The sequence below is a fragment of the Mytilus trossulus genome, chromosome 10 (assembly GCF_036588685.1).
Source record: "Mytilus trossulus isolate FHL-02 chromosome 10, PNRI_Mtr1.1.1.hap1, whole genome shotgun sequence".
NCBI lineage: Eukaryota > Metazoa > Mollusca > Bivalvia > Mytilida > Mytilidae > Mytilus > Mytilus trossulus.
Window position 1 is genome coordinate 65,829,147 of NC_086382.1, and position 11,191 is coordinate 65,840,337.

At 34.4% G+C, this 11,191-nt stretch overlaps 1 protein-coding gene across 1 annotated transcript; it reads left to right on the plus strand.

Moving 5' to 3' along the window:
- Positions 1–2,149: 2,149 nt before the first annotated feature.
- Positions 2,150–2,959, plus strand: LOC134688078 (uncharacterized). The gene has a single exon (XM_063548546.1). It carries the CDS (start codon positions 2,150–2,152, stop codon positions 2,957–2,959), a length of 810 nt encoding a protein of 269 aa, XP_063404616.1.
- The last annotated feature ends 8,232 nt before the right edge of the window (positions 2,960–11,191 follow it).

Consider the following 11,191-nt stretch of genomic DNA (forward strand, 5'->3'; position numbering starts at 1 on the left):
TATCTGTGACGTTGCAAAACTTGTGCCTCTCTGTAGAACTGCGCTTTCCCGCCGTCCATAGTTTTTTCCAGCGTCAATGTAGCCGTAATTATGAAAGGCGATGTATATAAGTAATTTTACGGAAGTTATTGCTCTAAGATTGTCATAAAAGATGTGATTTTTTCCAAATTTAATTCTTAATCAGTTGAAAAGATGACACCGGTTTGGTCCCATTTTATAAACTGGCAACAGTGGAAGTCAGGTGACTACCATATATGAGCATTTTTATTGTCAATTTTTCTTTCAACTGAAACGAGTCTGTTTCCTCCAAAACGTCATATCATATAACATCAAAGCAGGATGCCAATTGTGTATACTTTTTAGAGGTTCTATTAAACAAAGAAATTGTTTTGATTAAGCGTGCTGAATATTAAAATACGACGCTTTCAAACACCAGGTCGTCAACGTATATTTGTTCCACCTTACAGAAGTTCTAGTGGAAACTTTGTTATAAACAATGTCATAATACCTGTACCTGATGGAACAAATATTCTCTATACTATTTAGTCCGGATCCGTTAGGAACATCTACTGTATATATGTATTCCTTTGGAAATAATATTTCAGGATATGTTTTCCATTTAGAACTTATATTATGAAAGAACTTCTATTCCGTGACAAACCGTCGCGTCAATGTTTTCGACACATCAGTTGAAAATTTCTTTCTTAACTTCCGGAAAACCTATGTTGGATTTATAATATATGATGAGGCTTTTTATGAACTTGTTTGTGTCAAATTTGTGCCACTTTATATGCTGTAATAGGCAAATAGATTCCATCACAGATATATAAATTCTGATTTCATACAGTGCAGGTTCTAGTCTACTGAATGAACTAAAATTTGTACAAAAAGCATAAACCAATGGATAATTATCTAAACGATTTATCAGTAATTTGCAAATAAATGACAACAAGAATAATTTGATCTCCATTGTTTTCTTCTAAAAACAAAATATAAGAAGGCATAGAAGCGGCATAGAATTATTTCAATGTAATTTCTGGTGCAGTTTCTGGTTACTGCTGCTATTGATGTCATTAAAAAAAATTAAAACACAAGTAAGACTTAGGCTGTGTTCACATTGACCTAAATTCGGTGTTGTGTTAGTGTAACTCACACGTAAACTAAACACAATTGCGTTCCCATTGATAAAACTCAATGTTTATTACCAATGTGATTTCAACTGATCGAGCGGAGCTTAAGTTTTAATTTGCATAAGGACAGTCTATTCAAAGATGTGTGTGATAAGGATGATTTCCGTTATAATTGTTATTGATTTCTAATCACCTATCAGTGTCACCTAACGAATTTTCTAAAGGATGAGTGCATGATATGGGAGGTGTAGAACAATTTTGAAATAAAAAATATTTATATGTGCTATAGCTCAGTATTTGAAAGTACCAGCTCTGGTATTATTCTATTAAAATATTTCTTATTATGAGATTTATATTATAAAAAAATATATATTAAAAATAAGATATTTACACCCCATTTTTCCTTCCTAAAATATAATCATAATACAAGCTTTAAAGAAAGAAATTCTCGGTTTACGCGTGAATATTTTACCGCTTTTTAGATTTACTATTTAAGCACATCTTATAATCCTGTTAAATCATTCTGTATTACGAAACATGGCCTAGCGTAAGCGAATACTTTCCTCTCATTCAAAAGAAATAGTCTACAACGTGTCAAAGTTTTTTGAGTCGTAGATTCAGCAACCGACATCCACGCCAGTAAAAGCACACACAGAAAGAGCAGCAGAAGCTACCCTGGTTAGCGAGGCTACTATACGGAGAATTCGACGTGAGAAAAGTGAAAAAGGGAGACAGAAAGTAAGAGGTCCATATAAGCCTGTTGATGACTTCGATAAATGTGCCATAAGACAGAAGATTCATGAATTTTACACAGTTCGCCGTCAGTTGCCAACCATTGATAGACTTTATGAATCGCTAAAGTGTGACATTAATTTTCCCGGCAGTAAATCACTACTTCTGAAAATTGTGAAGGAACTTGGTTTCAAGTGGAAGCGCTCTCAAACAAAGAGAAGGGTTCTGATCGAGAAGGATGCCATCGTTGAAAATTGAACAGTATAAAAGATTACCGCAAGAAAGGTATGAACTTGGTGTACATAGATGAGACGTGGATTGACACTGCATATACTGCAAAGAAATGTTGGCAACAGGAAGATGAATGCTGGGTTTTAGAACCAGTAAGCCGTGGACAACGTCTTATCATCGTTCACGGGGGCGGAATGTTGGGATTTGTACCAAATGCATTACTGATTTACAAGGCTAAATCGTGTACTGGTGACTACCATCAAGAGATGAATGGTGAGAACTTTAAAAAGTGGTTTACAGAAAAACTCTTGAGCAACCTACCCGAAAAGAGCGTTATAATAATGGACAATGCATCATACCATTCTGTACAGTTTGACAAATGTCCAACAACTAATACCAAGAAAGCAGATATTCAGGCTTATCTTCGATTACACGAAATACAGTTTGACAATAAACTTCTTCGTCCGCAGCTTCTTGCTTTAGCAAAAGCCAACAACCAAACGCCAAAATATGTTATAGACAATATCGCCAGAGAGAAAGGACATGAAATTTTACGTCTCCCTCCTTATCATCCAGATCTAAATCCTATAGAACTGATATGGAACCAAGTAAAACAAAGTGTCGCCTCAGGAAACGTTACCCACAGGATTGACGATGAAGCAGTGGCAGATATCACAGTTTCTGATTGGGAGAAAACTTGCCGTCATGTTGCAATTATCGAAGAAGAATACAGCAAAAGAGACATTGTAATCGACGAACAAATGGAGAGATTGATAATTGATCTGGCAGACAGCAGTGACAGTGATAGTGACATTAACGACAATGTTTTACTTACTTTCAATTGTATAATTTTCAAACGTCTGTGATACATTAAAATTTTTTTGATGAAAATATTAGTTTCAGTTTATATATGATTTACATGTAAATCGAAGTTGAAAACAAATTAAAAGTATTGAACAAAATAAAAAAAAAGAGAGAGACAGTGTAACCATCCCACTTGTCCCGCATACTAAAAAAACTACAGAGTGTGAAAACGCAGCACGTTGGACAATAAATAAATACATGGTTCCGAACGAAAGATATTCTGATAATTCTGGTGATGACTTATTTGAATTTAAAGTTGTTTCTTTTGTTCCATTTTTTGGTTGTCTTATTTTTTAGCCATGGCGTTGTTAGTTTATTTTTGATCTATGAGTTTAACTGTCCATCTGGTATCTTTCGTCCCTCTTATTCAAGTTATCCAACTGCCCCACCTCCCATCCCAATAACAAAATCATTCGGAATTAAGCTGGGACTATCATACTAATAATACAGTATAGTATAGCATATAATAGTTAAAAGGAAGAAAATGTATATTTAAATGTTATAGAATTACGAAATATGAATATTTTGCAACTGCAGTCGTCATAGTAACTTTTATGTCCTCAATTTATTGAATGTAACACTTATAACAAGTTTTACAACTAAAAGAACAGATGTGTCTCCATATTTACCTTGCGAATACACATATATGGTGTTTACATTTTTTAACCGGATCAATGATCATAACTGGACACTTCATTGATGAGCTTATCCTTAAACACCTTTATATAGATGGACTGGTCTATGATGAGCGAACCGTTTAAACTCCGCCCAGTCAAGTGAAATAAATCAAGTAATACATGTAGTTTAAATCATGTTTTATCTACACACAGTCGATAGTCAATGTAGGCCTTGTGTAGGTTAAGTGTACACAAAACTAGGCATTTAGGACATTAGTTTTACCGTGTATATATATTTTAAGGAGGAAACTATTTTTGAGTAAAATTGATATTTTTGATAATTATTAGTACAGGAATTGTTGTATAAATTTTACCGATTATTTTTTGTTAAAAACAAATTCACGTACTTTATCAACCCCTGATCAAGACTCAAAGCAGCATCATTGCCGAACCCATAAGGCAGCAATTTCTTTTCGGGGAGAGGGGGCTATTATAGTTGAATATAAAACATAAAGACAAGGGGTGGGGGTGAGCTATGGATTTTGTTTTGGAAACAAAAAATGTTTCAAGTTTCTGGCCCTGAATTTTTTTTGTTTGTTTCACCCTTAGCTGCCACTATATATAATGCTAAAATTGATTTCGACTTGTCACCAGAATTTGTCCTGAAAAAAATCAATAACCCACGCCCCTCTCAGATCCGTTAAATAACACTTTAAATAAATAAAAAAAACATTACCCTATTCTTTTACCAAATACTCTTTGGAGATGAAATACCATTTGAAACAAACAGAAAAGATAAAAATGTAGTGATCCCTAATATCTCAATCCTTGTTTTTCGGCTGTAAGCACGCTGCTGCAGCTAACGTTTTCTAATGCGTAATCGAGACATCTCTAGTATATTCAAACTACTGCAAATTATAAAAATGGCTTTCATAAAGTATCAACCAGTTTACTTAAAAAAGGGGGAGGGTTATGTTTTTATGTTATCTGAGTCAGATTTTTTTTTCGCGCGTACATTTTTATTCCTTTTTTTCGATACTGGTGATCAAATACATTTATTTCAATATTTAACACTATAATGTATGGGGAAACTCTTGATTCAGAATATTTTTTTATCATCTGTAGGACCATTTTTTTTGTCAAATTGGGGATCGGAATATCTCCATTCCCACCCCAACCCCCTTTTGAGGTCAAATGGTTGTTCCCTTAACACTAGAAAAATTGTCCAAAAAATTTGAATTTAGTTCTACGTAATGAACATTTAAATGACATATAGTTTACAAGTGGGAACACATCTTATGTACAGGTAGCTAAACAAGGTGTATAGATGTGAACAAATGTAATGTGAAACCAGTGTACACTACACTAAACTAATTGTGAACATGTTTACTCTACACGGCGTTTGGTGTGAACACGACCTAAGTCACACTTCATGTAATTATAAAAATGCTTCGAATAAGAGTAATACAATTGCAAGTTTGAATGAGATTGTTCAGAGTTAAAAGGACAAGACTTTTATGAGAAACCATTGTAAATGTAATAATTTATTTGGGATTCCTGCTTTTTAAAAAATAATATTAAGGTTCATCATAATAAATGGACAAATATGGCCGTATTTTCACCTCAAAAACTACTCTCTGTACAGACTTACCTGTGCTGTTTGGAAAGTTTTAATGCCTAGCATCCACTAGATATATAAAAGTTAAATGCATTTTGTGTTTAAGAAATATAAAATCTTTCTTGTTTTTTGATGGGCATTTTTTTTTCCTTTCTGCAGAGGGTGCTTGGTATGTTATCAATAAACAAACACCTGAATTACTTTGATACTGTCCACTCGCTGACTCAGATAAACTCTTTAACTCACCTGTAGATGTGAAGATACCTGGTGTCCATGTCAATTAAGGACAGTGAAAACAATACAAACCGGTTTTTTACCTGAGGGAGCATCTCATAGTTGTACCACAACTTAGTCATTTTTCACACCTTTTGCATGAAGGAAAAAAATGCCCATCAAAATCCAAAAGATATTTTATCTTTCTGAAACACAAAATGCATTTAACTTTATTATATCTAGTGGATGCTAGGCATTGAAACTTTTCCAACTTTACAGGTAAGTCTGTACTTAGAGTTGAACAATGAATGAGGTTTTCCCTTTTATTTTGAATTCAAGGTTGTTTAAAATTGCCTTACGTTATTGTTTCAGTGATAGTGGAACATTTTACATAAAGAGAAATAAGTGTGATGTCAATTTCCGCTGAATTAGAAAACAATTTTATTGAGGGGGGGGGGGGGGGGGGGATCTGAGGACCACAACCGGGTACATGATTTTCTCGCTGCATTGAAGACCCATTGGTGGCAACCGGATTTATCTGCTCTTTGGTCCATTTATATTCTCAACTTTATTATGGTCTACTACGTGTTTACATATGACAGAAAACACGTGTTGTTTCATGACATGAAACGCATTTATTTTAGTAAATTAATTTCATCACTATTTCATCTTGTACGTGTGATTACAATTAAAGCTCATGATATAATTTGTTTTCCGTGCTCGGATTAAAGAAACAAAATGTCCGTCCTGAGAAACAAGTGTTACATGTACATGTACAGCCCCCGGCTGTATGGATATATAAACAAAGGTTTCAGACATTTGGTTACATTAAAGCAACCAAATGAAACAAATAAAGCCTATTGAATATTTATTTACATTCAGATTTGGAAAACAGGAGGCTCTAAGGGAGCTACCAAATGATTTTTAAGGGGGGGGGGGGGGGATTTAGGGTAATTTGAAAAACAATAGGCAGGACAGGAGTTTTGAGTAAAAAATAGTCAGGACGACAATTTAGGTAAAAAAAGTCAGGATGAACTTTAAAAAAATATGCAGGACCGAACAGAGTGAAAAATAAAAAGGCAGGACAGAGATTACAGCTAAAAAAAATGCAGGACAAAATGTTCATCCTAGCCCCCTAAATGACTTACGCCAAATGATGCTCGGACTTGACATCATTAGAAATACTTTTCTAGTAATACCACATGCATTTCAGCATGAACATTGCATTATCATGGTTTCTTTGTATATTATGCTTACAGTCCTTTTTAAATTGTGTAATTATCAATTACCGTTTACGAGAATGCACATACATTGTACTTGTATGCTCAATCTTTGTTTTCTACTCCTCGATTCACAACATATAAAAAGAATATTTGATATGATTTCCAAAGAGACAGCTCTCCATAATAGATCAAATGACACAGAAATGGACAACTACATTGTACATGTATGACAGGTCACCGTACGGACTTCAACAATGATCAAACTCATGCAACATAGTCAGCTTTAAAGGTTCCGAAATGAAAATTGACGACAACGAGAGTATACATATAAAGTTATTAACGACATTGACTTCCCATGAAGGTCTTACACGATCGGCCCTAACGACCTTAAAATGGCAAAATTGTAAAACAATTTAAACGAGAAAAATGTACAAAATAAATAAAGCCAAATAAAAAAAATGTGTTTCCTATTACTCTACCTACCAACTTTTTAAGCTTAGAAAAAGCCTACCTTAAAGTATTTTGGGTAATTTTTATGTCCCACCTACAATAGTAAAGGGGCATTATATTTTCTGGTCAGTGCGTCCGTTCGTTCGTCCGTTGCACCCCGTATGTCCGGGTTCAGATTAAAGTTTTTGTTCAGGGAAGTTTTTTTTAAGAAGTTGACGTCCAATCAACTTGAAATTAGTACATATGTTCCCTATGATGTTCTTTCTGACTTAAGTACCAAAATTAGATTTTTTACCACAATATCACAGTCCACTGAATATAAAAAATGATAGCGCGAGTGGAGCATTGACCCATTATTGTTTAATAAACACTGTTAAAGTCAGATCTGAACTTCTCTCTCCCATAAACTCAATTTAAAAATAAAATCGTAAAATAAAAAAAATGTTTACCTATCTACCCTTTTTTTCAAAGAAGAAATAGAAAACACTTATATTATTTTTTGGGGGGGCTAACGGAAAACAAATATGTAACACAGCAACAAACGATCACTGAATTAAAGGTTCCTGGTATGGGACATGCACATACACATACAGTACTGTACAGTCTGTAACGGATTTAGATTAATTTAAAAGCGCAAACTGTCGATCCCTAACTTGTGGTTTAACAGAACAACATAAGAACAAACTATAAAAATCAGTTGAAAAAGGCTTTACTTATCAGATGAATACAAATGTAGTCGGGTACTCCTATAGTCCCAAAAACAAAAAGACACTAGTAAAAATCGCAGTTACGGACAGCTTGTTCAAATGTTCAAAACCAATACAAACTAATGAAAAATCATACAAACAAGCATAGTTTATTAATCAGGACACATCCAACATCCGCTGGATTCGGTGTAAAGCCCTCATAAACAGTTAGAGAAAAAGATGACCTTGTGCAATGCCAGGATACACAGGTATCGACAGACTATAAAGCCATGATGAATGTCCATAATTTTATGTACACGTATATATAACAAGATTTTTTAGTTTTATTTTGATTTACTGATAACAAAATCAATGATTATAACCAGAAAAATACAATTATTAAAAGATTTAATTACAGTGTTGAATTTGTAACCTTTTCGAATATTGTTATTTAAAGGATCTATAACTTTACCATTGGAAAACTATGCTTGATATCAAATATCATATGGATTCAGTGTGCTATTCTCTGTGCCTTATGGTTGAGCAGGGTTTGCTGGGAAGACATATACGTAGACATTACGAATCATGGATTCAAAAAAAAAAAGCCTAGAGGATACGTATAGAGTATCGTGTAAATCGTTCGAATCCTTTAAAACAAGTTTTTCGAAGTGGTTTTACTTGATAATGGACGTTTTTTTTAACACAAAAATAAATATGTGATTCAGAAATGCAATACAATTAAATAATCGGTTGCAGAAAATAACAAAAGGTAGCATTTTTTCCTCCAAATGCGACAATGCATAGACAATAACTGTTTAGTGTCTTTAAATATCAGCTGTATTTGTACGAGGCTAGGAAACAAGGTGTATGCGAGCTTTCATCGAGCTACTGCACCTGTTTCGAGCAGAGTACAAATACAGCTGATATTTAAAGACACTAAACAGTTATTGTCTTTATCCTGCAATTAATTTTGTATATTGTTTCTGTTTTTTAAGACACAAAAACTAACATATTTAGCATTTGTTTTCGATTTGTAATCCATTGAAGCCCGCGTAGTAATATCAAAATCACACATTACGCTGAAGACGGGTTCGCAAAAAAAGAATCTCGAATGGTCAACAATAATACATCGCTCAAGGTGAATAATTATCTTTTTAGCTCACCTGGCCCGAAGGGCCAAGTGAGCTTTTCTCATCACTTTGCGTCCGGCGTCTGTCGTCGTCCGTCGTCGTCGTCGTCCGTCGTCGTCGTCGTCCGTCGTCGTCCTGCGTTAACTTTTACAAAAATCTTCTCCTCTGAAACTACCAGGCCAAATTAAACCAAACTTGGCCACAATCATCATTGGGGTATCTAGTTTAAAAATTGTGTCCGGTGACCCGGTCAACCAACCAAGATGGCCGCCATGGCTAAAAATAGAACATAGGGGTAAAATGCAGTTTTTGGCTTATAACTCAAAAACCAAAGCATTTAGAGCAATTCTGACATGGGGTAAAATTGTTTATCAGGTCAAGATCTATCTGCCCTGAAAATTTCAGATGAATCGAACAACCTGTTGTTGGGTTGCTACCCCTAAATTGGTAATTTTAAGGAAATTTTGCTGTTTTTGGTTATTATCTTGAAAAATATTATAGATAGAGATAAACTGTAAACAGCAATAATGTTCAGCAAAATAAGATTTACAAATAAGTCAACATTACCGAAATGGTCAAATGACCCCTTTAGGAGTTATTGCCCTTTATAGTCAATTTTTAACCATTTTTTGTAAATCTTAATTATCTTTTACAAAAATCTTCTCCTCTGAAACTACTGCGCCATATTAAACCAAACTTGGCCACAATCATCATTGGGGTATCTAGTTTAAAAATTGTGTCCGGTGACCCGGTCAACCTACCAAGATGGCCGCCATGGCTAAAAATAGAACATAGGGGTAAAATGCATTTTTTGGCTTATAACTCAAAAACCAAAGCATTTAGAGCAATTCTGACATGGGGTAAAATTGTTTATCAGGTCAAGATCTATCTGCCCTGAAAATTTCAGATGAATCGAACAACCTGTTGTTGGGTTGCTACCCCTAAATTGGTAATTTTAAGGAAATTTTGCTGTTTTTGGTTATTATCTTGAAAAATATTATAGATAGAGATAAACTGTAAACAGCAATAATGTTCAGCAAAATAAGATTTACAAATAAGTCAACATTACCGAAATGGTCAAATGACCCCTTTAGGAGTTATTGCCCTTTATAGTCAATTTTTAACCATTTTTCGTAAATCTTAGTTATCTTTTACAAAAATCTTCTCCTCTGAAACTACTGCGCCATATTAAACCAAACTTGGCCACAATCATCATTGGGGTATCTAGTTTAAAAATTGTGTCTGTTGACCTGGTCAACCTACCAAGATGGCCGCCATGGCTAAAAATAGAACATGGGATAAAATGCAGTTTTTGGCTTATAACTCAAAAACAAAAGCATTAAGAGGAAAACTGGCATGGGTTAAATTGTTTATCAGGTCAAGATCTATCTGCCCTGAAAATTTCAGACGAATCGATAGTCAATTTTTAACAATTTTCATAAAATTTGTAAATTTTTACTAACACTTTTAACTGAAACTACTGGGCCAATCATTATAGATGGGGATATATGTACGCAGCAAGAATGTTCAGTAAAGTTAGATCTACAAACATATCACCATCACCAAAACACAATTTTGTCACGAATCCATCTGTGTCCTTTGTTGAATATTCACATATACAAATGTACCAAGGTGAGCGACACAGGCTCTTTAGAGCCTCTAGTTTAACATAACAACTAATTTCAACAGTAAAAACAAATAACAAAACATTGTCAAATTTGAAACAGAAGTGTACGAGTTGCCCTACGCTTCAGACTTGATATTCACTGAACATGCATGTTGAAAGTGACATGGTTGAATTTGTAACACAATCATTTGAAATCGACAATTGTCATTGTATTGGAATGCAACTGGAATACACATTCTGAGGTCACACAGGTTCAAACAATACTCAGTCCGGCAGTGGGCAGAGCTCTAAAGCGATAACTGTATAGTATACAGATACAGCATAGCGATATCTGTAGGGCCGTTTCTGTATAGTCACTGGGGTAAAGCTGATGACCGTAACTGCATTTACGGTCATCCCAAGATGTCGGACGAAAAATTAGGTCAGTATTTTTATTGTCTGTAGAGGTGTTTCTACATCATTTTATTTACAAAGCATACATTGGTACGATGTAAATTTATAAAAGATTCACACGGAAGTCACAAATCTCTACCAAGGAACGTGTATAGAACGGGAAATTGGATTTGAAAAATTCGCTAAGATGACCGTAAATCATCTTTAAAATATTTTCAAGATGACCGTAACATATAATAAGGATGACCGTGATTGGTAAAATGATGACCGTAATTTC